The following is a 26209-nucleotide window of genomic DNA, read 5'->3' on the forward strand; positions in this document are numbered from 1 at the left end:
GTTGAGGGCCCCACATGGAAACTGACAGAAACACTGGTCCCAACCAGGATAACCAGGAGAACTAAGGTAGAGCCAAAAGAAACTCAGAAACAGAAGGGCTGAGGTGGCTTAAATGGCAGGGAAGTGGGTGCCAAGGGCCAAGAACTCTTTCGAAGTGCCAGGCCATGAAAGCTCCTGTGAGCTAGGAGAGCTTCTCTAAGGCCTGCTCCAGCGATAATTTTGGCTTCACCATCTCCCCCTGGATCCCTACAGCAACCTCCTCACTGACTTTTCTGCCTGTGCCCCCAACCCATTTTCTACACTGTAGCAGCCAAAGCTCTCCCTAAAATACCAATCTGATAATGCCACATCATTTCCTCCTTAAAGGCTTCAGTGACTCTCCATCACCCTCAAGAAAAAGCCCAAGCTCCTTGGCCAGACACTCAGGCCCTTCCAGTCTGGCTCCCACCCACCTTGGAGCTTGATTCCTCACACTCCCCGCCTTGCACTTCATGCTCCAGTGATGATCTCTGTGCTTTTCTCACCTCTATACCTTAGTTCATGCCTGCCCTTTACCAAGAATATCCTTTTCACTTCTTGTGCTTCTTCAAGATTCTACACAAGCATAATGTCTTCTTCTTTGAAGCTTTGACTCTTCCTAAAGACTGGACGGAGGGCTCTGAACTCCTGAAGTCTAATGAACTTCCCTAATCTCTGTACTTATACCAATAGTGAAAATCCCTATACACGTGGCTATAGCTGGGGCTAGAGGTTCTGAAGCCAGTGACTATATTTGTCACATTATGGGTATCACTAGCTGTTTGTGGAACAAATGAGAGATCTCTGAGCCCAGTGAGGCCAAATTTCAAGCCTAGACTAGCACCTTGGTCTTGAATCTCCTGGCAACCTCTGTACAAACCCTGCAAGAGGCTGGGCTAGCCCTTTGTAAATGCTGCCACCTTGTGCCCATATTCAGAAGTGCAACCATACACCACCTTCCTAGTGCAAGGACCAAAGTGGTAGCTGGAGGTACCTTACAGAATCAGGCCTTATCCCAAATTGAGAGGGGTTTGGAAGTGGAGAGATAGGTCCTCAGGAGCAAGCGCTCAGAGCTTATTACTAGTGTCCTTTGAACACTCTTGATGGGTGGCAAGCAGACAAATGGCAAGAGCAAAGGTTCAGAGGCAGAAAACCTCATGCATGTCAGAAGAGTAAGATGTTAGTATGCCCAGAGCCCAGGTCCAAAGGGATTAGGCCAAAGATAGACTAAGCCATGGCAGTGACCAAGCAAGGAGGTCCTTTAAGACCATCCAACGAATTAATTTGGATTTTGTCCTCTAATCTGGACATGGGAAGGCTGAGGGAGAATGACAGGATCTTGGTATGGCCACACACTTGGAGGCTCAATAGCCATTTGTTCTTATATTAACCAGTCATCAATTCATCAAACACCTACTATATACCAATAAGTGTTCAAGATCCTTAGGTTACATTAGTCAACAAAACAAAGATTCCTCACAGTTCTTTCTGCCTATGGGTTCTGTCCCCAAGCTTTAATAAAATCACTTTTTTTTTTTGCACCAAAAAAAAAAAAAAAAAAAAAAAAAGATTCCTACCCTTTCCAAGCTTACATTCTCATCAGGAGGAGACAGACAATAAACAAAACACTATTTTAAAGAAGTAAATTATATTTAAAAGGGGAAAAAAAGTGCTTGACTGCAGTCTTAAATGGATTGGTCAGAATAGGCCTTTGCTGAGGTGACATTTGAGTGATGGCTTAAAGGAGGAAGGGAGATGGCCATGCAGGTATCTGTCAGAAGAGCATTCTAAACAAAGGGAAAAGTTAGTGGCTTGGTTTGGAGGAGAGCTCAGAAGGGAGTGAAGCAGGGAAACCAGTAAGGAGAATGTTACAAGATGCTGAGAGGCACAAAACAACAGAAGCTGTGGGAATGGAGACACCTAGGAAGTAAAATTGGCAGGATTTGGTGCCTGCTTGCATGTGGCAGGTATATAACCCCTCCAGTCATACTGTGGTCTTAAGTCCCCATTTCAAGGGGAACAAACTCACTATACACACCACCTCTAAGGCAAGCAGTGAGAATGCTCAGCACATTCCATCCTGGATGACCCCATTGCCCACCTTGAAGCCCCCCTCCTGCCCCCAACACACACATCACCACCCTCCCTAGCCTCTTAATTCCTCAACCTTGTCTTCAGTGACTCTCTCTCCAGGCCACTCAGCTATCCACTCCCAGGCCCATAACCAAAACTCTCAAATCCACAACTCCTCCATCTCATCCTTTAACTACTATTGAATTATCTCTTTCCATAAAAGATATGTTTAAGTTCTAACCCCTAGTACCCCAAAAGGTGACTTTGTTTGTAAATGAGATCTTTACAGATGTAATCAAGTTAAAATGAGGTTATTAGGGTGGGCCCTAATCCAATATGACTGGTGTCCTTATTTATTTATTTGAGTTTTATTTTGAGAGAGAGCACTTGTGCACACGTGCGGAGGGGGAAGCAGAGAGAGGAAGAGAATCCCAGGCAGGCTTAGTTAGCCCAGGGCCTGATGTGGGGTGTGAGATCATGACCTGAGCCAAAACCAAGAGTCACTTAACTGACTGAGCCACCCAGGTGCCCTGACTGGTGTCCTTATAAAAAGAAAATTGGACATAGAAACAGACATAAGGGAAGGAAATGTGAAGATGAATGACGGGAGTGATACATCTAAAAGCCAAGAAAGCCAAAGACTGACAGCAAACTAGAAATTAGGACAAGTCAAGGAAGGATTCTCCTACAAGTTTCAGAAAGGGAAATGGCCCTGCTGACACCTTGACTTCAGACTTCTAGTCTCCCAACACCGTGAGACAGTAAATTTCTGTTGTTCTGAGCCACTCAATCTGTGATACTTTGGTACAACAGCCCTAGAAATGCGTAGTGACAATGCCCTGTCCTAGTTCACTCAACTACTCCATTTCATCCCATCCCACCCCAGACATTTTCATGGGGATGTCCAGGACAGTGACCCCTACCCCTATCTTTACTTCTCTCCTGACCCACTTTGGATTCCTTGATTCTTCACTACATCTTGCTAGTCTCCTCACTATTCTTCTATCGTTTCTGCCTGTCTTAACCTTAGTCTGGAAGGATGCAACAGTGATTCCTGAGTCCTCACCTGTCCTATGGATGCTTCTGAAGCTCACACACCCTGACTGATAACACTACAAGTTCATGGTCACCAGCCTTACCTGGGCTTTTAGCCCTGCCTGGTCATCCTCCTGTGACCCCCTGGTTATCTCTCCTGCAACAACGATCCCATCCTTCCTTCCCACCAGCCTCCTCATTCCACTCTCAGCAGCAGAGCTGGATTCCCACATCAATAGGAACCTTCTGAACTTCCTCATGTCCCACCTTTGCCTCCACACCCACTCGTATGCACACCCATCTTCAACTTCTTCCCTGGGAATTTACAGGGAATCATCTCTCCTCTTCCCTTTGGAAGGCCCATACCTCCATGCTTCTGGATCCCATTCCCTTTTACCCCTTGCAGAGTCTCATTCTATGAGTTATCCAGAGTCTCTTGCCTCTTCAATCTCTTTTACTATTAGCTTCTTCCATTAACCTACAAATATGTTCAAATCTCTAACTCATTAAAATAGAAAACTCTGCATCCACATTCCTCTACAACTATTTATCACTTCTCTCCTCCCATTCACAATGCCACTTCTTGAAAGAGCTGTCTCCACTTCCTTACCTTTCATGCCAAGGCATAACCTTTTCTAACAAATTATGGAGGTAGAAGCCATACTGGAGTGAATTAAGGAGGAGATATTGAATGGGAAGACACTGAATCAGCAATTATATACAACTCTTATGCTCCCTCCTAAATTGGGTCAAGCTTTCTGACTCTAAAGGACTATCTTCTCTCGGGTTCCCTTCCTAAAATTCTTCCTGTGGCCTATTTCCTGATCCTCTGAGCTATAGATCCTGTTCCTTCCAAGAGATTTTGACCCCCTCCTCAGTTTCTTTCACACAAGCCCTGCCATCATCCTGGAGTTACTAGGTGGTGCCTTAATGAACTGCCCAAATGGGAACCCGTCCTAGGACCCCCAGAGCTTGTAATACCACCTTACTGAATCATCCCCTGAGCACAGGTCAGCATGCTTATTCTATGTGATTATTCCACCCTGGCCACAGCAGGCTGGATCAGGATGGGATGCTGAGCCACACATCAACAGTCTGCAAGTGGCCTAGCCCCAAAGCTCTGGGGAACAATGACGCTCAGACAGCTCTTTATGGTAGAAAACACACAAGTGGAGATACTTAGAGAAAAAGCAATACACAGAAGCTGGGAGGGAGCAAAAACCTGAGTTAGCCACAAAGAGAATGGGGAGAAGTCAGGAGTTGCTGGTAGCAAGACACCAGAATCCCTGCCACAGCCTCTAGAGGTGTATTTGATGCTCCTTGACCCTCTGTATTTGAGAGGCCTGACTGGGCAACAGTTCAGAGGGCTCCTGTCTCTAATATCCCCTGAATCTGCATCACCTGCCCTTCCCTCAAGGTCTTTCACATCACTCTGGTCAACCTATGTTGAAAAGCACAAAACATAGTGTTCAAGTTTTGACCATAGCCTTCTGGCCTTCTGGTCCCCTCATCCCTGCCCTAAGCCCTTATTGAGGCCTCCAATTGTTGGATTTCTCCCAACAATCCATCCCCTCCTGCCTAGACTCAGCCAAACATCAGTTCAACACTCTCAAATTGACGGGCTCATCCTGCCACAGTGTGAACCCAGAACAGCCCCAAGTTTATGCTTTCCTAGTGACTGGACACTCAGTCACTGGAAATATTGGGGAAGACATCAAAATCCAGTGGGAGACCCAACTGATTCAACTCTTCACTGAGTCTACCACTGCCCACAATCCTGCTCTGATCCCTGCACACCCCTGGCTACCATTGCAATCTTTACCTCTCTCCTCATGCCCCTGACCTTACCAATGTAAGTCTGAGAGTCTAAGGCCAAGTTGAGACAGAAAAGGAGTAGCTAGGGGTAAAAAAGAAAGGATGAGGCCTGGAAGGGAGATATGAGACCGAGCTGGGTTTTTTTTTTTTTTTTTTTTTTTTAGTTTATTTATTTAAGTAATCTCTACACACATGGGGCTCAAACTCACAACCCTGAGATCAAGAGCCATATGCTCTTCCAGCTGCACCAGCCAGATGCCCCATGAGCTATGTTTTTAAGATAGGAAAATACATGTTTGCAAATGGAGTCATTACTGATGATAGCAATTAACATTTATATAGTACTATATGCCCAGGTGGTATCTAAGAGTCATATGTGCATATTTCTACATCTAACCCTCATAGGGGCGCTCTGTCCTGATTGAGGGAGCTCAATCCTCTGGGTGGGTCTGTTAGTTAAGTGTCTGACTCTTGGTTTTGGCTCAGGTCATGATCTCACAGTATGTGAGATCGAGCCCTGCATCAGGGTCTGCGATGACAGTATGGAGCCTGCTTGGGATTCTCTCTCCCTGCCCCTCCCCTGCTTGTGCGCTCTCTCTCTCTCTCTCTCTCTAAATAAATAAATTTTAAAAAATCCTTGGGACGCCTGGGTGGCTAAGTCAGTTGAGCAGGACTCTTGATTTCAGCTCAGGTCATGATCCCAGGGTCATGGGGTTCAGACCTGCAATGGGCTCTGAGCTGACTGCATGGAGCCTGCTTGGGATTCTTTCTCCCCCTCTCTGCCCCTTCCCCACTTGCTCTCTCAAAATAAATAAACATTAAAAAAAAAATCCTCATTAACAACCCTATGAGGTTAAGCACTATATATATCCTGTTTTATGGATGGGAATACTAAGGCTCAGAGCAGTAACTCGCCCAAGGTCACAAAGCAGTAACTTACTAGCAAATGGCAGAGCCAGATTCAAATTCAGGCAGTCTGTTACCTGAGACCATGACCTTAACCACTATACTATAATAAATGCTGCAGAGAAAGAAAAATGTCCCTAAACCAGGGGCTGGGGGGTGCAGGGACTCCCCCTCCCTTAATCCCACTTCTACACAGGTCAAGCAGAGGCTCATCAGACAATTAGGCAGAACCTTTATTTCCTAACCACTCCCTGTATTTTTGTCAGAAGAAAGGACAGAAGCACAGTAGGGAGAAGGCTGAGTAAGCCCTTCTTAAGCAATCCAGAAGCCACCTAAGACTGCACACCTGTCACTGTAGCAGTCCCTTTTCACACACCAGAGAGAAGGGGAAGCAGGACAGGGAAGCTCATTTCTGTAGATTCAAGTCTTGTTGGGGATGTTGAACAGTTACAGAGACTTCTCAGAGAAGGCAAAGCCATCCTAGACATTCATGCCTGGGGAACAGCTTGCTCAGCAGATCTTCAGGACCAAGTGTCTCGAACCCTTCTTCGGGGTCGTGGGCCACAGCTGGAGCTTGATGTGGGGCCCAAGCCAGGGGGTGCTCCTGGAGGCTGGTAGCCACATTCATTAGGGTCCAGGGGGTCCCGGCTGAGCAGTACCCACACTGCAGGTACATGGCGGCGCACCGTGAGGGGATCTAGGCCTGTGTCAGGTGAGACTGGCACCCAGCTGTCCTCGGTCTGCAGGAAGCGCAATTTGGTAAGCTGATGGAGGCCTGGTACCCGCCGCTTGACAATCTCAGCACAGCTGACCGCCTTTCCTGCAGCCCTGCCAGAACCTGAGAACACCACATGCCGTGCACTACCACCCTCCAATCGACCCAGTGCCAGCCCCAGCAGGTTGCGGATTTTGCTGCCATCTCGGACCCGCATCTCCAGGGTATCAGGAGGTAGCTGGGGCATCGGAGAAGGTGCTGGGAGTTCCACAGAGCCAGCTTTCCGGTAGTGCTCCATCCCACTTGCTGTTGTATCTGAATTTCACGGCCCACTGCAGGGAAGTGTCAGATGAATGCTGGGCAATGTGCCCCAGGACACCCCACAACCCCAGCTCTCCAGGATATGGTCCTATTCATCCCAGACTTCCCAGGAATAGGACCATATCCCCTCACCCCCGGCTTCTAAGAAAAGGTGCCATGCCTACTTTACCCTGGGAAGGGGCTGTATCCCACATACCCCATTCCTCTGGACAGGGCCATAACCCTCCCTCCACCCTGGAGTCCCTGAGACAGGACCAAATTCATCAAACACTGGGGTCTTTAGGATAGGGCCAAGCCCCCTCATCCCAAGAGCCATAGGACTGGGAATGAGCCTCTCTCATCTTGAGCTCCTTGGGACAGGGCATGAGCCTTAAACAAGGACTTCAAGAATCTCCATTTTTACCTCAATCTATACTTTCTAATTAATAAAGTTCTTTCCAGGGGTACCTGGGTGGCTCAGTTGGTTAAGCACTGACTTCAGCTCAGGTCATGATCTCATGGTTCGTGGGTTCGAGCCCCACATTGGGCTCTGTGCTGACAGCTCAGAGCCTGGAGCCTGTTTCGGATTCTGTGTGTGTGTGTGTGTGTCTCTCTCTCTCTCTCTCTCTCTGCCCCTCCCCTGCTTGCACTCTGTCTCCGCCTCTCTCCAAAGTAAATAAACATTAAAAAAATAAAAAGTTCTTTCCAGTTTCTATTTTCCTCCCCACATTTTTTTTTATTTTTAAGTAAGCTCTACACCCAATGTGGGGCTCAAACTCACAACCCCAAAGATCAAGAATTGCATGTTATACAGACCATCCAGGTGCCCCTCCAGCTTATCTTTTAACTCAGGGAAAACATCCTGCAGGCAAAGCATCCCTTGATGGGAACCAAAAATACCGCTCAAGCAATAACGGCTGCCCTAATGCCAGCAAGACCCCCTTGACTGGCCCCAAGACAATGATCAATCTGCCCATTACTGCTTCTTGCACCTACGGACCGACCTTTGTCTCACATTCTCCTTATATAAACCTAGAAGTATTTTCAGCACTTTGAAGACCGTCTTTGAGCCTAGTCCGCTGTCTTCCGGTGTTGGCCTCACTGAAATAAATTACTTTATTGTTTCACCACCACTTGGCTCTCTGCCTTCGGATTTTGTCAGCCAGGAGTGGCAGAACCTGGTCTGTTTGGGATCCCAAAGCCAGGTGCTCTTGCACTCCTGGGCCCCGGTTACACCCTTGCCCTAGACTTTCGAAAACCAGACTAAGCGCTCCTCACCTACAGCTCTCCAAGACCGGGACAAGGCCCCCTCACTCCGCTCGCAGAGGCTCCTATACTCCAAGCTCCCTGGAAAGAGCCAAGAACTCGTCCAGATGCTCCTCAAACAGAACTGAACTCCTCTCCCACTCCGGGATCCTTAGGATAGGGCCATGCACCCCTCACCTTGAGATTCCCAGTGTCAATGCCCTCAGCCCAGATCCCTCAGAAACGGCAGCAGAGGCTTGACGCGGAGGGCTGCCTGGGCTACTCATAGAGTGGAGTCCACAACCTGGCCGTCTCCACCGCCACGGGCGGACTCCAGAGCTCAGCAAGCCGCAGAGACCAAGGACCAGCCTCCCCTCTTTTCCCTCTACCTCCAGCGTCCCCCCACCCCACTGCGTTCTCGCTCTCACCGCCCTGGCCGCGCACGCCTCAAATTCGATCAGGAGCCAAGATGGCGCCCAAGCCGGGAGCGCGCCGAAGCCGCGGGGCCGCGCACGCCGTGTAGGGGCGGGACCTAAGGGGCCGTGCCTAGCGGTGCCTCAGCGGGAAAGCTGAGTTTCGCGGGGACTTCTAGGAGTCAGCTGAGCCAGAACATCCCGTGACCATGAACATGTAGACAGTCTCCGATGTTACATCCTGGAGCAAGGGCATCCCTACTGGGGTGGAGAGAGAGCCCTCCGGAGAGGAGCCACCATCAGAGACTCGTGTCTCAAAGTTGGGAAGGATCTGGCCCTGAGAAGATGGTTCCGCTGGCGTCACCAGCTGGGCGCACAGCAAGAACAAAGGCGAAGCATTGGGTTTTACTTTGGACAGTGGCAAGGGGTTCCGTTCGAAGTGACTGCTGCTGCGCGGGGGAGTCCCTTGGTCACCGAGTTCTGACATTGGACTTCATTCTGTGGGCATGGCAAGCCACGGAGGGTTTTCATCAGGGGGCAAACCAATTTGTGAGCAAACCAATTTGTGCTGCCGCCAGAGGGGGTTGGGGTGGGGGAACTGGGCCTCGACCAACGGCCGCGGGATCCCGGGGGCGTGTCCACTGAGACTCGTATGTTGCCTAGTGTATAATAGGCGCTCAAATAGTTGTTAAATGATTTGTAAGAATTAAGAGAAATGGCAGTGGGAATACAGAAAAGTAGATTAAGCTGGGAGACGTAGGTTTGGTGAAGAGTTGGTGACTGAACTGAGAAGGAAAGAGTCTAGGATGACTCCCAGTTTCAGACTTCTTTTCGACATGCTGAATTTGAGACGCTAGTGAAACCGTTGGGTGGCCAGCGGACTGTTAAAAAGGGATCTGGGACCACAGCACTCCCTGAGACCACAAGGGGGCAGCAAACACTTGGAGTGAAGCACCACTCTTCTCCACTCTTTATCCTCAGCTTCCCTCCCTCTCCACCGGGCAACAACCCCCCCCCTCCGCCCCCCGCCCCCAACCCCACCCCAGAGCCCAAAGCCCTGCAACCAAACCTCTTCTGGGCTCCTCTTCCCGCTTAATAGCACCAAGTAAACTCCCATGAGAGAAACCTCAAGGTTCCTCTCTGCTTTGCACATGCTACTACTCCCTTGCTCTCAAACATCCTGCGTATCACCCTCCAGGACTGCCTCCCCCATTCCTTTTTGTTTTGTGCCCACTTGGTAGGACTGCTCTTTTCTTTGACTGCCTCCCCAGTTAGTCTGTGCAGAGCAGGGATCAAGTGGACACTACCTGTGTCCTCCTCACCTACCATGGCACGTGACATTTAGAGGATACTTGGTAAATGTGGGATAAATGGATACACAAACAAATATTCCACTCATATCAATCAAATGAGAGCATTTGTCCTGAGAACTCTACATCTCCCAGAAAGCCAGATCAGGATGAGAATACCTCCTGGTCCAACCACTAGGAAGGTTGACAATTCTGCCTTCTACCATCCCCATCCTCACCACCACTCCCATCCTAGACCAGGAAGTTGGCACACTGCTCCAGTGATTTCTATAGTTTATTGTCACTGGAATAGGACACTGATGTGGGGAGTGGGTGCAAATAGCAAATCTCAAGTAGCCAGACCTCTGATCTCAGAGCCCCTGAATACAAACAAGTAGGCTGTGAATCCAATAAATACAGACCTGCCTCTGCCCTATTACAAAGGCAGGTTAACACAGGGCCCTGGAACCTGGCTGTCCTGGCCCACCCTGGGATGGGGAGCAACCATCACTCCTCTGCTGGCTTCACTTGCTTGGCGGCCTCTAGCTGGCAAAGTAGCTCATCCCACTGCACAAATTGTTTGGAGAGAAGAATTGTCTGGTAGCAGGTCAAGGTGAGAACAGGAGCCTGAGTGAGGGACTGGAGAGATTTTGCATTTGCCAAAGGGTAGGGGAGGAGGGAAACAGGTTGATTGGGATGGGATGAAAGAGACAGAGATGGAGATGGAACAAAAGGACAGGGCTTTGGACAACATTCCTCAGGGGTCTGGCTGAGCAGAAAGGATACAGTTTTGTTGTATTCCTCCAGGAGAGCCTTGGACTCCTCAGTGATCTCCACACACTGGTCCTACGGGGACAACGTATGGCAGAGAAAGGGGTTGGATAGAGCCCCCACTTCCCATTAACTTTCCTGCCTCATCAGGGACCTTCACAGCCCATAAAGCCTAGAAAAGGTAGTGTTTCACCCCAGAGTCAAAAGGAGGAAATTTCTAATGGGGCTCCGGGATGGGTACCCTAACAGCAGTCCTAAGGGGGAGTGAACCACACATTTAAGGAAACACTCCTGCTAGTATATGTGTCCTCCTCCCCTGCCCCCTATATTTGAACCCTCTTTAAACTTTGGGGCCTGAGAATGGCAAAACAAAATAAAACAAAACAAAACAAAAAACCAAAAAACAGCTCCTCCACCCATAGTCAAGGACACACCATCCCCAGAAATTCTTGGGTACTTCTCATCATCAATCTTCTGGTATCTCAGAACAGTCCTACTCAGAGAGTCAAGAGATCCCGATGTGGCCAAGCAAGTCCCTTTCCCTCTCTAAAGCCGAGGAAGATAAAAGGATAAACCCTCAGGTTTCCCCTGGAGCTGACATCAGGGTAGCCTGAGGCTGCTTGCCCAGGCGGCAGCGGTGGGGACTAGGAGCCTCACCACATCTACTTTCTCTTCCAGTCCTCTCCCCTCCCATACCTGCTGCTGGATGTGGATCTGGGCCAAGCGCTGCAGGCGGGTGGCATGCTCAGGAACGGCTGTAAAACACAACACACACTGCCCGATGATGCTTGTGCCTTCCCCCGGGACTGTTCAATAGTCTATTAGGTCTTCAGCAGGATTAGAGTATTGAGTGGAGAAGCTAAGCAAACGCCAGGCTTCATCGACCACTGCAGCTAAAGGTGGTGGTGTGGCTCCCTGCCCATCCCAGTCTTACTCTCGGACCCAAGGCGGGGGTGGGGGCTGGGGTGGGGATACAGGGCCCTAGGAGAAAATAAACCTTGGGGTCCCCAGAGTTGCCCCATACCCCCACCCCAATGCTGTAAGCAGGGTGAGGTAAAGAAAGCTTTGCCTGTTATGGGATCTGTTCCTTTGCTCTCAGTCCAGTGGGTCCAGGTCTGCCTAGAAGAGGGAGCCTGAAGGTGGGCTGAGGATGAATGCAAGGTTCCTAAGCTGGACACGTAGAATCCAACACCCAGAGCCCTGGCCACCATGCTGAGCCTATAGCTTAAGGTTGTCAAATGCTCAGCAGATAGCTGATCAGGGGTAGGGAGGGGGAACAGGAAAAAATACCTCCAGAGACAGACAAGATGGATATCTGGATTCAATTAAAGTCACTGTCTGTTTGTCAAAATTCAGGCCCAGGGACTGTTCTCAACAGTGCGGCAGGAAGAATTTATACACATTCACACACCTGGCAGGAACTCTTATAGTAAAATCTGGGCTATATAGCAGCCTAAAGGACAGATGCTGAGGGGTGAGGTAGAAGGTAAAAGGAATACTCAGAGTTGGGAGCTGCTGGACTTACACTAGTGTCCTTAGGTCCAAACTGCCTGAGGTTCTGAAAATGAATTCTCTGCTCTGGCAATTTTCATCCCAATGCAGATGACAGGTATCCCCAGGGTTGAGGTAAAGACAAGGAGCAGACTTAGCTTGAACCCAGGGAACCTGAAGCACAAGGAAGTCCTGTCCATCCACCCACCTCCCCAAGCAGAGTGGTAGAGCTGCAGACCTAAAGAGGTACCTTTGATGTGAGCGCTGTCCAGCATAGGCACCAAAGCCTCCACCTGTTCCAGGAGTGCAATCTGGGATAAGATAAACTGCTCCTCTGAGACATAAACAGACAAGATAGTGGCAGTGAGGCAAACCTGGGCACTGCTACTTCCATGCAAGGGACTGAGGACCTGACAGGGTAGATGGCTGAGTCCTGCAGCATGGGGCAGCTACTCTGCTCACTGCCCCCTTCTCTAGGTGCACAGTCCCCCATTCTGCTCCCACCTCTCCTAGATGCCTCTGGTATGACCCGTCTTGAACCCAAGGAGCCTCTAGGTTTCTCCAAATACCACCTTTCTTGAAGTTTTAACTCTAAGGCTTCTTCCTCTAGCCTGCTATAACAAACTCAGTGAATCCAGGCAGACAGTGGCCAGGGAGGGAAGGAAAGGCTGGACTCCAGAGTTAGTATAGGAAAAGATCTCCTGAACTTGGCACCTGAGCCGCGGCAATGGTTCAGGGGCATTCTGGTTCACCACTGTATGCCTCACACTGAGGATGGTCTGGATCACAGAAAATGATCATTAAACATCTTCTGAATGAATTAACAAACACAGGTACTTGGCAAACCCTACCTCATGGAGTGATTGACTAAATTGAGCAGCAGACATTGCCAGGTGAATAGTTCCTGCCTAGAACTCTGAAACACCTGTGCCTTCTCACATGAAAGGAAAATGCTGAAACCCGTGCCAATATTCTCACCTCTCCCAAATGCAATGTTCTCTGCTCCCACCCTTTCCTAGAAGCTCCTTTATGTAGTGAGCAGAAGTGAGGAAGGTTCTGAAGGAAGATCCTAGAGGCAGACCACTGTTAGAAAACTGAAGTAGTTCCCACTGTTGCTGGCACCATGGCCTCAGCTGGCTCAGAAGTATACCATACCCAATGCTCACTAGAAGACCACAGGATGACCTCAGGCCTCAGCCAAGAGCCAGGCCAGAATTTTAGACTTTTAGCAGCTTCCAGTGCTGTATCCATGAGAGGACTGGCAGGGAAGCCATCTCCATGCCCAACTTCCCCCATAATCCATAATCCCCAGATGCATGTGCACAGATTGGCCAGCACTACCTGCTAAGATAAACTGCAGCTTAGAGGCATCAGGTATGGCAATGCGGTCAATGTACTCAGGATCCAGATATTTGATCAAGTCTTCAACTAGAAAAGAAGCAAGACAGAAAATGGCATAAGGGTGGGGTGTGGGAAATCTGTCTTATGAAGGATATTAGAAGGATATTAGTGATCAACTTTGGGGAGAGCCTTGAGTGAGGAGATGACACCCACAATATCTATCAGCAGGCCTCCACTGGGCCCCAACTCCCTGTCTCTCCCCTGTGAATACCTCCTGGCCAAACTCAGCCTTTACAGCTGGGAACACAATTGCCTCCACTATCCTGGAACCCTCAGCATTCCCACTGACCTATCTTCACCAAAGATGGAAGGCCACTTGCTCCTCAGTGCCACCAAGACAAGTGAGAGCCTTTTCTGATTTCTAGGTTGCTGGCTCTGACATAATCAAAAAGGCATGGCTGAGCCAAGCCTGGGCTCTCAGTGCCTAATTTCCTCCTGCCTCTGAACCTTGCCTGTGGAAATACTATACCTCTCCTCCCTCCTTCACCAGAGGACTTTTGAGGCAGAGCCCTTATCCCATAACTTATGACACTGTCATGGGTTTGGAGTTTAACCACAAAGTAGAAATCACACCCCATGACACCACTTCAGCAGGGAAATATCTTCATATTCTGTCCCCATAGAGTGACTCCAATGACCTACTGGGCTGGAAGGCAAGGGCCAGGTCCCAGGAAGCATAGGCATGGGAAGGAGGGAAGGCAGGCACCCCATGGAATCACTTACTCTTTTTGTACAGAATCTTCACCCTCTCCCTCTTGCTGGCAATGTTCCCCAAAGCCACTTGTACCTTGACCAGGCCATCAGCCACCTGCAAGGGGACTGAAAGTTAATTCCAAGGTTCGCTGCTTGACCAAGGCTTGAAAGAGGTAAAGAACCCCCATTCCTTCATCTCCCAAATCTCTTTATCCCAGCAAAATAGGTTCGCCCCTTTCTCTTGTTTTAAAGGAGATGCAACCCCACCTTCTGGGAATCCTCAGTGTGAAGGGGAAGATAGTCATGTAGTCTCTGGGAAGTTTCAAGTCTGATTGGGAAGGTAATTAACTATGTTAGAGTTTATAGGACATTAGCATAACCTGGTTCCTACCTCTCTGGCTGAACCTACCTAGGCTCTAGGGGTAGAAGGTAAGGAATTCCCATATTAAAGGATCAAATAGAGGGAGAGGCTATGAAAGTGAATGATCTTACCCAGGTTTTAGAATATGGGGTGAAGAATGCTAATATTCAAGGGTCAAATATATGGGGAGGCAAATGGGACTAAGCAGCAACAGCCACAGAGGTAGAAGGAAAACAAGGAGGATTTTTGTCATGGATGTCAAAGGGAGAGAATGTTTTGAAAAATCAGTTCTCAAATGGGGCACAATCTGCTAGTGACAATTCCACAAGAAGTATACAAACAGACATCATTATCTCTGATGCATCTAACTCCAGGGTATGCCTGACACTCTTTTACCTTCAGTAAAAGGTCTTCCCATATTAAAAAGGGGGGGGGGGTGGAGGGAGAGGGTAGGAGAACTAAGGTTCACGGTTGTCAAAATTCAGTCACTGGTGTGAAGGAGTGTTCCATCCATATCTAAACACCCGGTATTCTGGCCCCTGGTGGCTCGGTGGGTTAGGTGTGGGACTCTTGGTTTTGGTTGAGGTCATGATATGACCGTTGGTGGAATCCAGCCACCTCCCACCCCCACGCCTAAAGCAGGGAGCCTGCTTGGGATTCTCTCATTCTCTCTCTCTCTGGCCCGCCTCCCCCCCCCCCCCCCACCACCGTCGCCTCTAAATAAATAAACTCAAACTCAAACAAACAAACAAACAAACAAACAAAAACCCACCCGGTATCCAATCCCTTCCCTCCTAATTCTGGCTCTCTCAGACCTCATCTCTCATTCCGGGAGCCTTCCTTATCCACCTTTGCTCTGCGCCCTCCAGTGTCCCACGGACCTCTTTCTGCACAATATTTAGCAATTGATTACGCAGGGCTCTATGCCAGCCCTTCCATTGTGGACTTCAGCTCTTACAGAAACTCTCGTTAGTCAGATTTTCAAGTGTGTTAGGTCTCCAGCCCGAGAGGACAGAGGCAGTCTTAGTCACAGTTTACAATGAGCCCATCGCAATCGGTCCTAATAACGCTGAGTGTCCTCCATGGAAATGGAGCCCGTGGGTCCGATAAGCTCCGAAAGGTTTCGAACCTTTGTTATTCCAAAGGTCCGGCTGCGGGCGACGAGGCTGGAGCGGTTGCACCTATCCCGAGGACCATGCCAGTAGGCCGCTCTTGCTCTGCCCCAGAAAGGCAGCACTGGATCCCAGATCACTCACCTTCCGCGAGCCGCGCGTCCCGCCAGACCCGTACACCCAGCGCTCCAGCTCCTCCACACGGGCCTGTAGCCGCTGCACGTCGCTGACAGCCGCCATAGCTACCTCGCCCCCGCCTCAGCCGAGGAACAGGCAGAGGGCGGGACGTCCGGCCAAATAGAGAAGGCTGGCTAATCAGAGCGCGGGGGCATCCCTCAATACGAGAAGTGACGTTACGACTCAGCCCTCGGGTGCCGGAAGTGACCGGCAAGGCCAGCGAAAGGTGTCAAAAGCTGTCTGGTTACCTAGGCAACGACTACCTATCAGGCTCTGTCCTAGTTTCCAGTTCCTGCTTGTCCAAACTTTTACTTTTCTTCTTCTAATTGAAGGGTACCAGAGACGTTTCCTACCCTATTCCCCGAGGTTGCCGATATAAATACACCTATTATTTCAGGATTGGTCTATTCCCATAGATCAGTAGGAGACTCCGTGAGATACCATGATCTTTAGTAGGAGTCTTCTAAGGTTCAAGCGACTAATGCCTTGCCCAAGGCCACTCCGCACTATAGTAGCAGAATCAGGATTTGAACCCAGGCAGTCTGAATCATGAAACCCAGCCCCACTACTTTCACGGCCCTTTGCTATTCTGTCTTCCCCTCTTGAGAACCCCTGGCCCAAAAACAACCTGTGTATACTACATAATTCCTCCCAACCCCCAGACCCAAACAAGAAGAGGCACTGGAGAGGGAGGGACTGCAGCTTTATTATTCATATGTGACCTGAGGGATATCTCCTTCACAACACCCCAACCTAACCCTTCACCCGGCTTCTGAGGAGAAGCAGGTCTGATTTGAAGAGGTGAGGTCCTAGAGATGACACTGACACAGGGAGGCACATGAGGAAATGATGGGGGTTAGGGAGGGCAGAACTCTTTGGTAGATGCTGCTGGAGTTGGCCAGGGAGGCGGTGCTCTCCCTTTACAATGAGGTAGATGTAACATCAAAAGAAAACTCTTTGGCTTCAAGTCCACAGGGCATGGATGGGTGGGGGTGGGGGTGTCATCTCCCAGGGCTGGGTCCTAGACTGGGTGCCCTAGAAGAATCAAGGTGAGGGGGGCCCCACTCAGCATTGGGGCTGGGACTCTTAATTCTGAGTGGGAGTTCTCAGGGTGAAGTGCTGGAAGGTGGCCCTGTAGGGAGTGGGGGTACAGAGTTGGTTGGGCCCTGGGAAGCTGGCACAGGCTGGCGGCGAGCAAAGAGGACACCTGATAAAGGGGTGAGGAGGTGGTGGAGGGAAAACACAGGCAGGAGGAGGTAGGCACAGAAACAGAAGAGGAAAACAAAAGTCAGTGTCCTGATTGTTACAACACCACACACATATCCCTGCCACAAACCAATGTGGACAAGCTCCTTAGGTCAGTTAGAGACTCCTATGGCAATATAGATACCCTCAAACAGGTAAACAAGAAATATTTACACTGATACATAGGTCCATGACAAGGCAGACATCCCATGGTATCCATGCCAGAGAGGTCATGCCTTAGACCCCATGCCATTGTAGACACCCTTTAACCCATGCCATTGTAGCAATCCCATGAACCCCACATTACCCATGCAAGTTTGGATATCCCTGAACCTCATGCTAGCTGAGAAAATCTAAAATCCCCATGCCAGAGCAAATACCCCTGACCTCATGCCAGTGTAGACAGCCTGCAGTACCCATACCAGTGTAGACCACCCCGTTGATCTCTAGGGCCATGTTGATACTGCTGATACCACTGCCTGCCAGATTGAGAGGCCCATCCAGCCGCTCTTCTGTCCAGGAGGGACAGGGGAGTCACATTTTGGAGAATCAGACTTGAGACTTTCAAGCTCCCCCCTCCATCCTTACAGACAGCCCCCATTCCACTTCAGCCCCACACCTATAATTACACAGTTGTCTATTGAGGGATTTATCTGTCCCACCTCCAACACCTATTAGGTGATGGGTCTGTCCTCCCTCAGTGTATAGGCCCGAAGCCCTCTCAGCAACAAGCCCCTGCTCACCCCTCAGGGGAACCTTGCCACGGGGCAGGAAACTAGGGGGAGCTCCAGGTCGAGGTGGGTCCATGTGCCCCATCAGCACAGCCCTCTTCTCTGGGGGCTCCTCTGGTGCCAACTTCTCCCTTGCAGGTCCCAAAGCCAGGCCCACAGGCAGTGCCAGTCGAGGGGTTGGAATTCCGCTTTCCTCTGGAAGAACAGGTCAGTCAACTCCCATGGCTCAACCAACTCTGCCTCTGCATTTGGTTCTCCCCCTAGGGCTGGGGTGAAGGGAAGTCACCCAAGCTCAAGCATCAAGTTCAATTTTCCCTCCCATCCAGAGTCTCAGCCTGAGGCTCTGAAGCTGGAGAGCCCAAAGGGCCAATATATACATGTCTAGGTTGGTCCAAGACAATTAGGGCCTTTCCTTGCGCTCAGTTATTAAATAATACAGACCACAGGAGGCAAAAACTACATGCCAATAGAAGCCCTAGGTGGACAGATGTGGAATGGAGTTCCTCTAGATAAAGGACCTTTTCCCGAGCTTCAGGCCCACACCGCAGTAACCCGTACCCCAGACCTTCTACGGTTTCACTGACCCTCAAACCTGAGGACCCCTAAACCTTCGCGTGCAGCAAACCTCAGTGCCCTGTCAGTCCTTACTACAGACTTCAATGCCTCTCAGACTTCAGACTCCCCACATTTTAGTGTTCTCTGTATCTCAGCGCACCCCCAGGTCTCACAGACACCCAAATCTCAGACCCTGTCCCCTCACACCTTTCTTAATGGGGCTTGGGCTCAGCTGCGCGCAGGCGTGAGCAGGCAGGCCGGAGGCAGAGCCCTGGGCAGGGCGTGGGCTGGGCGTGGGCGGGGCGGGGCCAGGAACGGAGACTTGGCCGGGAGTACCCCGAGGTGTAGGCCCAGCTAAGCCGTAGAGCGGGGCGGTGGTGTAAGCCTGACGACGGCCCTCGCGCCGGTTGCTGTCGATGGCTGCCTGGAGCTCCCCTGGGGAGCTGAGCGCCCGCGTCTCGCACTCGTACGGGTACAGGTACTTCATGTACCTAGGGGCGGACGGACGAGGCGGGGTAGATGGGAGGCTGGATCCCACTGATCAAGTCCCACAATGAAACGCCCACCCCTGGGCCCTCCACGTCCTGCGACCCCTTTCCCGCTCCTTGCCCCCTCCGCTCGCGCGCCTGGCCTCACTGGGTGCGTAGAGTGAAGGCTGCCGACGTGATGGTGGTGGGCAGGCTGAGGCCGCGCGTGACCTCCCGCCACACCTTGCGGTTGATGACTTCCACCAGGCCGCCTTTGGCTGTCACCAGGCGAAACAGCGCGTACAGGTCCAGCACCTGCTTCGCCATGATGGGCACGCGGTTCACTGGCGTCCCTGGTGAGAGGTAGGCAGAGAGTCAGAATACTAGGACTAAGACCCTGTCTGCGGACATCCTCAAGGACTGAAGGAGTCGGTTGCCTGGAGGCCAGGGTACAGGACGGGATCTCAGAGAAAAGGGAAGAGGGAGGGAGGGATAAGGGGGATTCCAGGCGGAGCCCACAGAGCTCCCAAGATCTGGCTTGTAGCAGGAAGGACAGGAAGCTAGATCAGGGGTCGGCAAACTTCTTCTGTTAAGGTCCAGCCGGTAAATATTACAGATTTTGAGGGCCAAACCTCCCCTTCAGAACTACTCCACTCTGCCATTGTAGCTTGAAAGCAGCTATGGAGGATATTCAAAGGAATGGGCCCGGCTGTGTTCCAATAAAAACTTTATTTACAGCCTCTGAAATTCGAATTTCACACGTTCTGAAATTTTATTCGTCTTTTAATTTTTTTCACTATTTAAAAATGTAAAAACCATGCTTATCTCTCAGGCGGCTAGATTTGGCCAGCCGGCTTTAGTTTGCCAACCCCTAGGGTAGACCGTAGTAAGGACTTCCTGACAGTGCTGAAGAGCTGAACTCCCCTAAGCAGCGGCCCCGGGGTGGCTGCCAGAGACTGGGGGATGGCGGAAGTGGCGGATGGGAGAAGCAGCAGCCCCCGCCTCGGCTCGCCAACTCCTTAGCTCGCGCCGCCCCCGCCGGCCAGTCCTGACAAAGGGGCCTGTCTGCTCTGAGCGATGGGCCCCAGTTAATTCTTTACCGATCCCGTCCCCTTCCGCCGCCTCCTTTGGACCCGAACAATTAGCTGCGGCCTGATTAATGTGGGGAAATTATCGGTCCCACGGGACCTCCTCCCCCCCGCCCCCCCCCCGCCCCCTCCCCCTCCCGCAGAGGGAGGCAAGGACCAGAGCGGGGCAGAGCTCCCGTCCTGAGGGTGATGGAGGGAATGCTGGGATCTGCTCAGACCACTCTACCCCACTTTCCCCAGTGGAAGGGAGACCTCCCAGGGAGGGTCAGGGAGGGGACACTGGGGCCAGAATGACTGGGCCTCCCTGGGGACCAAAAAGACCTGGGACCCCACTGAGGGTCCCTGGTTAGAAAGGATCCCAAAAGGGGTGCTGGGCCTGTGGTGGGAGCTGACGACTTTGACCAGCAGCTGCACTAAGGGAGGGGGGTGCAGTGCAGCCAGTTAATTAGTGGCTTATCAGGCCAAGCTCCGAGTGAGTTAATTAGCTTTGTAGAGAGAGATAATGAGTCAGTCTTCGGACCCATGAATCTGGGGAGAAGCCTAAGTGATGGACTGCCGCCCACCCTGATCTCCTCCTGGACCCTTGCATTTTCTTCTATCTCTGAGATTCCTGGAAAGGAATTCCTCCTCCTCCACAACCCCAACTCACATGGCCCCCAGCCTACCCTTTAGAAGTCCTTCCTTCAGTCTAATCCCAGTCCTTTCTGCTGTAGAGCATATTGGATGTCCCCTGCCTGAAGCAAGGGGAAACTGAGGAGAGACAAGGCTGGACGAAGGGCCACTGAAAGAGGAACAAGGCATTCCCAACCCCCCAATCCTGGGAACCCCCCAGGCCAGCCCCCAACCATTTCCCCTCCCACCCTCCCAATTGATCCCACACTCATTAACCTGCCAGTGGGCTGGCCACTAATTAATCCCTGGGTGGAGGAGGGGGGCAGGGTCAGAGGTTAAAGACGCTATCGAGGGCCCAAAGGCTAGGTGTTGCCAAGCTCAGGCCTCTGCAGAGAGGAGCCAACCTGGGGACTAAACCCTGGGGTCTCCCTTCCTCAAAACTGGTAGGTGGGGGTCCTTCCCTTACATCATCCCACTCACCCCTCTTCTGCATGAAGCTAAACAGGTCATCCAGAAATTCCTTCCTCTTGGGGTCTGCATCAAGCTCGTACAGCTGGGGAAGGACTGAGGTCATTTTTCAGCTCCACTGACTTCCCCCCCTCCCCCTGGGACCCCAACTCAGGTTAAATCCTGAATAAGGGTTCTCAGCTAAAGGGATGAGTAGGGTCTGAAATGTGGACTCCCTGGCATTAGACTCTCTCCCCCTGGGCGCAGGGAGGGGCACTTTTTCCTAACACACACAGAGACCGGAGATCCACTGGCCAGGGGTGCCCTGGGAAGCTCAAACCATCCCTCTGGGGAATAGTGGACTAAAGGTAGCTTAGGAGGTTTAGCCTGCCCTCCAGGGCATGCAAAGATCCCCAGGAAGGAAGTCAGGCTGGGACTGTGTTCTATACTGAGGAAGCTGACAGATGTTTCTGAGGTGCTTGCTCATTCACGCTTGTTTATTCTTGCAAGGGCTTCTTGCTTTTCACATCTCTGTATGCCATGGCTGGGGATGAGGGACTGAGATGCCTCTAACCCATTGTTCAGGCAGAGTAGATGCTCGGAATCTCTTGAATTGACACCTGGGGCCCCTCAGCCCCACTTCTGATCTGTTTCCAGGGGCAGTGACCTACCCACTACAGAAGCTGCCACAGAGGTAATGGCCCTACACCGCCCAGGACCTGCAGAGTCAGAACTTGAAAGACCCAGAGGTCATCCCAGTCACCTGGAGCCCCATCTCCAGTATCACCTCCCAAATACCACCCAGCAGAAACAAGCCCTGGACTAACTAACGGTCATTTACCCAGAATAACAGTCCCTGAGTAATACCAATAGGTAACACTCCATTCCCCACTAAGAACTCTCAGAATTAAAAACAAACAAACAAAAAAAACAAAACCCAAAGATCCATTTTAGACCTATACTCCCCAGAAGAACTAAGCCCAAAGTCTTAGATGGATCCCCAAAAATAATACATATGCTCTCCCAAGTAATAATCCCCAGAATTATACCCAAAAGAAACAGTCACTAGAGCAACAGAGCACCGAGTAACACTCCAAGTTTTACATTAATGCCACAGAGTACTAGCCGCAAATTAACACTTTTGGGAAAAGTCCCCAAGACCAACATCCTCAGAGTAATATCACCAGAATAGCACACCTGGAGTCAGAGCCCTTTATAATACATTCATAGTGACAGCCTGAAGTAGTGCCTTAGAATAACATCCAGATGGGTTCCACAGAGAGGAAGAACCTCAAATTAAAGCTCTCAGAGTAAGATCTTGTCACTCCCATCTGTACAGGAGCCCTTTAGTCACACTGCGGCTATAGTGTGGCCATCACAGGCTAGGAACTGTCACCCATAGAACTCAGGCCAGGGAAAGGATTTGGATGGGGGCAATGTGACAGGGAAGAGATGAGGGTATCAGCTTGCGAAAGGAGTGGGAACCTCCATTCTGCTTCCAGAGACAGAAATATGCAGCCCAGGAAACCCCCACTGGTTGCTGGAATATGACCTTGTGACTTGATGTGTGAGAAGGTAGGGTAAGATGGTGCTGGCACTGGAATCCCCATTCCCCAGATCCCATTCCCTGAAAAGAATTCTTGAAGCTCCTACACCCCCCGCTTTCCCTTCTAGCCTCACCAAAAGCCTCCAGTCTGTCATGCCTCCACATTTCTGGGCGTCTCCTACACCTTTCAGTGTGTGTCTATGCACTTCTTTCCATGTCTCTGGAGGTCTCTTTCTGCTTCCCTGTCACTATCTATCTTACAGTCCTCCCACTGTCTCTCTCCAGGTCTCCGTGTCTCTGTTTTTCCATCCTGCAGAGGGCAGTGGGGGTGGATGGGCTACGAATCACCTGGCTTTGCTTTTGCCCAGAGAGGAGGAAGGGGAGGGGGCCAGACATGTAGGGGGTCCTACCTGCTTGAACTGTTCCTCGTAGGTCCATTCATGGGGATGAGGTCCAGGGGGTTGACTTGAAGGTGAGCTGGGGCCCCGGGTCCCTGGAAGGCTCTCCTCGGCTGCCTCCTCCTCTGCCCCGGCTTCCTCCCCTTCCTCATCCTCTTCCGCATCCTCCTCTTCTTCAGTCCCAACCTCCCCCAAGGCCCCTTCAGGGGCCTGCAGGGTCCGAGGGCCAGGCAAGGGAGGTAGTGGTGGTGGCAATGGGCGTTGAGGGGCCAATGGCCCCACCCCTTGGGCCAGTCGGGCTGCCTGCTGCCTCTGCAGGGCCTCCATTACAGCTTCCAGGCGCAGTCCCCCCGCGGGTGGGGGGGCTGGCACCAGGCGGGGCCCCGAGGAAAGGGCCGCCTGTGGGGGTGGGAATTATGAGTGTTGGGCCCTGCTGCCCCCACAACCCCCAGCACAAGAGGAGGTGGTCACTGATTCAAGGAAGTGCAGGGGACCATAGGAAAAAAGGCAAAAAGATAGATTTCCCAGACATTGACAGAGACAGAGGTAGAAACAGCAGGAGAGACAAGAGACCAGACCCAAAGAAACAGAAATGGATATTGACAGAGGACAGGTAAAGACTGAGCGGATCAGAGAGGGTGACAAGGACCAAGAAACAGAGAGGACAGGAGAGGAGAGAGAGAGAGTGAGCAAGCGAGATCAGAAAGAGAGACAATGACAGGAGAGATACGGAAAGAGAAATGGAGATGGGACAGAGAGACAATGAGAGACAGGTGGGGACAGACAGAGATAATCAGGCAGAGATAAGAACAGAGAGACAGAGGTGGGGAGAGATGAGATTGATAGAGGTATTGGGTAGATAGGGAAGGTAAGAGACAGAGAGAGGAGTAAGAGATAAATATCAAGACCTGAGTGACAGGTAGTCCAGAGAGAGAGACAGGGACAGAGATGGAGAGAGACAAACAGTGAGACAGTGGTTGAGAGAGAGAGAGAGGGAAAGACCGACGCAGCAGGAGACAGAGACTGAAGAGAGAAGAGAGATTAGAAAGAAACAAGGCGAGACAGCAAATAGAGGGAGACAGAGACTGAAGCAGGGAAAAACAGACGGAGAGACGGGGCAGAGAACGCAGAGGGCTAGCACTGAGGGGCCGCGAGGACAGAGGGTGGCGGGGGGCAGAGCCCCGGACCGGGCGGGCTGAGGACCGCTGGGTCTCGACGCCCGCTCTCTGGCTCCCCACGGCCCGCGGCCGCACTCACCAGCCTGGCGCGCCCCGGTGCCCCCGGCGTCTCCACGGCGTTCCCTCTGCTCTGCCCGCCTCTCGGGCAGCCCCTACCTCGGCTCTGCTCCCTGCGCGGGGTCCCCAGCCGTGCGCTCCCGCAGCGGTGCGCTCTTCTGGCCGCGGTGCGCTCACGCGCCGCTCTGCTGGCGGCGGGCGCGGGGGCGGGACCGGTGAGGGGCAGGGCGGGCGGGGGCGCGGGGGGAGAGGCCCCCCGGGGCTCTGCCGCTCCCAGCCCCCCAACAGGTGTTCCCCCTCCACACTGCCAGAACGGGAGGAGGGGGCGCTGGAGAGCTGCCAGGAATCGTTCGAAGGAGAGTGAGGAGTCTAACACCATTGGACTCTGGACCAGGGCCCCGCCACACCCACAAGTCGTGCCCCCCACATCCACACTCAGTGCCTGGCATTCACACACGAACAGCCGTGTTCACACACCAACACATACTGTCACAAGTTCGGGCACACAGCTGCCCTGTCTCACATACTTGGTAACATAGACACTACAGCGCCAATGGCCTGGGCAGGTTGTGATCATGAAAGGGGAATCACTCTGCAAGATACTGAGATGAATATGGAGGGTCTGCACAGAGCAAATGCTTCTCCCCCTGCCCTGCACAAATGCTGTCCCCAACCGCAGGGAGGTTGCAGTTTGTGCAATACGTGCCCATGGTGGTGGACTCCCATGTCTGCACTCTGGCACTCAGAGGTCTCTGAACTGAGTCCACATCCATGGCAGGGTACACACATACCACATGCAGATACATAGTCACACTTTTTTCTTTTTAATCTCTTGTGACCTTCTATTATGGAAATTTTCAAACATATACACAAGAATGGTGAATAGTATCATGAACCTCTGGTACTCATACCACAGCTCAACAGTAGAATTTTGCACATCCTCAACCCTGTGTGTGTGACTCCAGTCTGTATCTCTAGACCCCTCAGCCAACTACTCCAGGTCCACCCTAACTCTAGTTATCCCCCAGATGCATATTTCTTATTTCTTATTTTCTTTTGCCACTGTCCTGAGTAGCAGGCCACAATTTCTCCTCTCAGCAGCCTGGACCCCATTCCTCATAGGAACCCTCATACATTCCTCAGTTGCTTCCTGTGCCCAAGGGGGTGGACCTACCAAATGAATGAACAGAACAACCCGTATCTGTCGGGGTGACACCTGGCATGAGTATGAAACTCGGCTATATCACACCCAGTACCAGGGGCCATCTCCTGACCTCATACTTAGTGAGGTGCACTGTTCCCAGGGCCAAGATTCCTCTAGGAGGCAGAAATTCAGGTGTGACTTTTGCCTACTTTCTCCTCCCCCAGTCAGTCCCCTCCTCTCAGACCCAGCTTGCCCCAGCGTGGACCACTAGCTCTTCTCACCAGATTCTTGTGGTAGGTGACACCCCTCTGCTCTTTTTTTTTTTTAAGTTAAAAAAAATTTTTTTTGTTTTAAGTTTATTTTTATTCATTTTGAGAGGAAGAGAGAGAGCGAGAGAGCAGGGGAGGGGCAGAGAGAGGGGAGAGAAAGAATCCCAAGCAGGCTCTGCACTGTCAGCACAGAGCCCAACTTGGGGCTCTATCCCACAAACCTTGACATCATGACCTGAGCCAAAATCAAGGGTCAGACGCTAAACCAACTGAGCCACCCAGGAGCCCCACCCCTCTGCGTTCCTTGTCTCTATCCTCCACACTTGTCCCTGACCCACATTCCACTGTGGCACTAAGTCCTTGTTCTCTTTGGCCCACCTCTGGCCATACTGAAGCTCAGTACTGCTCATAACTTTGGCTCACTCCAGTGTTCTGCTCAGATTTCAGACCTGACAGCCAGTCAGACCCCAATCCCCCAAGAAGCCTTGGTCATCCAACTGTCCTCAGTACTGATGCTCCCTCTCCAGTGGCTTTGGGTGGTGTGAATACTCCTGGAAAGCATCAAGCCCCTTCCTCTGGGCCTAGAGGGGAGAATCTGAATACGCCATGGCAAACATGCCCTAGGGGCTCCTGGCAGAGGGTAGAGCTCTGCAGAAC

At 51.5% G+C, this 26209-nt stretch overlaps 3 protein-coding genes across 18 annotated transcripts; all 3 read right to left on the reverse strand.

Moving 5' to 3' along the window:
* Window positions 1-6062: 6062 nt before the first annotated feature.
* RPP25L (ribonuclease P/MRP subunit p25 like) lies at window positions 6063-9498 on the reverse strand. 4 transcript variants are annotated; one of them, XM_045467692.1, is made up of 3 exons: window positions 8536-9498; window positions 8141-8209; window positions 6063-6894 (listed from the first exon to the last, which is right to left on the reverse strand). In XM_045467692.1, exon 3 carries the CDS (start codon window positions 6858-6860, stop codon window positions 6369-6371), a length of 492 nt encoding a protein of 163 aa, XP_045323648.1. In that variant the 5' UTR covers window positions 6861-6894; window positions 8141-8209; window positions 8536-9498; the 3' UTR covers window positions 6063-6368. The 4 variants fall into 4 exon arrangements, with proteins under 4 accessions (XP_045323648.1, XP_045323647.1, XP_045323645.1 ...); XM_045467691.1 differs by lacking the exon at window positions 8536-9498 and adding an exon at window positions 8306-8529; XM_045467689.1 differs by lacking the exon at window positions 8141-8209.
* A 593-nt stretch (window positions 9499-10091) lies between these two features.
* DCTN3 (dynactin subunit 3) lies at window positions 10092-15938 on the reverse strand. Of its 12 annotated transcripts, none has more exons than XM_045467678.1 (8): window positions 15783-15932; window positions 14196-14280; window positions 13413-13499; window positions 12322-12405; window positions 12106-12158; window positions 11277-11335; window positions 10596-10655; window positions 10092-10406 (listed from the first exon to the last, which is right to left on the reverse strand). In XM_045467678.1, the coding sequence occupies exons 1-8, from the start codon at window positions 15876-15878 to the stop codon at window positions 10352-10354; spliced, it is 579 nt and encodes a 192-aa protein (XP_045323634.1). In that variant the 5' UTR covers window positions 15879-15932; the 3' UTR covers window positions 10092-10351. The 12 variants fall into 12 exon arrangements, with proteins under 12 accessions (XP_045323634.1, XP_045323633.1, XP_045323631.1 ...); XM_045467677.1 differs by having other exon boundaries at window positions 12310-12405; XM_045467675.1 differs by lacking the exon at window positions 12106-12158 and having other exon boundaries at window positions 11238-11335; window positions 12310-12405; window positions 15783-15934.
* Window positions 15939-16501: 563 nt separating this feature from the next.
* ARID3C (AT-rich interaction domain 3C) lies at window positions 16502-25664 on the reverse strand. Of its 2 annotated transcripts, XM_045467673.1 has the most exons (8): window positions 24162-25664; window positions 22917-23303; window positions 20994-21066; window positions 18983-19166; window positions 18554-18837; window positions 17804-17986; window positions 17483-17572; window positions 16502-17022 (listed from the first exon to the last, which is right to left on the reverse strand). In XM_045467673.1, the coding sequence occupies exons 1-8, from the start codon at window positions 24516-24518 to the stop codon at window positions 16922-16924; spliced, it is 1659 nt and encodes a 552-aa protein (XP_045323629.1). In that variant the 5' UTR covers window positions 24519-25664; the 3' UTR covers window positions 16502-16921. The 2 variants fall into 2 exon arrangements, with proteins under 2 accessions (XP_045323629.1, XP_045323630.1); XM_045467674.1 differs by lacking the exon at window positions 17483-17572 and having other exon boundaries at window positions 24162-25662.
* Between the last annotated feature and the right edge of the window lie 545 nt (window positions 25665-26209).

The sequence above is a fragment of the Leopardus geoffroyi genome, chromosome D4 (assembly GCF_018350155.1).
Source record: "Leopardus geoffroyi isolate Oge1 chromosome D4, O.geoffroyi_Oge1_pat1.0, whole genome shotgun sequence".
NCBI lineage: Eukaryota > Metazoa > Chordata > Mammalia > Carnivora > Felidae > Leopardus > Leopardus geoffroyi.

What these genes read in the sequence shown, in the direction of transcription:
- RPP25L (XM_045467689.1), bottom strand. Translation starts at nt 6,860, where the DNA reads ATGGAGCACTACCGGAAAGCTGGCTCTGTGGAACTCCCAGCACCTTCT.
- ARID3C (XM_045467673.1), bottom strand. Translation starts at nt 24,518, where the DNA reads ATGGTGTTAGACTCCTCACTCTCCTTCGAACGATTCCTGGCAGCTCTC. An exon ending in GCCTTCACTCTACGCACCCA is followed by an intron (nt 18,838 to 18,982) that starts GTGAGGCCAGGC and finishes GTCCGCCCCTAG; the next exon opens with GTACATGAAGTACCTGTACC. An exon ending in CCCAAGCCCCATTAAGAAAG is followed by an intron (nt 17,987 to 18,553) that starts GTGTGAGGGGAC and finishes CTGTTCTTCCAG; the next exon opens with AGGAAAGCGGAATTCCAACC.
- DCTN3 (XM_045467675.1), bottom strand. Translation starts at nt 15,878, where the DNA reads ATGGCGGCTGTCAGCGACGTGCAGCGGCTACAGGCCCGTGTGGAGGAG. An exon ending in GAAGATTCTGTACAAAAAGA is followed by an intron (nt 13,500 to 14,195) that starts GTAAGTGATTCC and finishes CTTCTTTTCTAG; the next exon opens with TTGAAGACTTGATCAAATAT. An exon ending in TGGAAGAGAAAGTAGATGTG is followed by an intron (nt 10,656 to 11,237) that starts GTGAGGCTCCTA and finishes TTGTCCCCGTAG; the next exon opens with GACCAGTGTGTGGAGATCAC.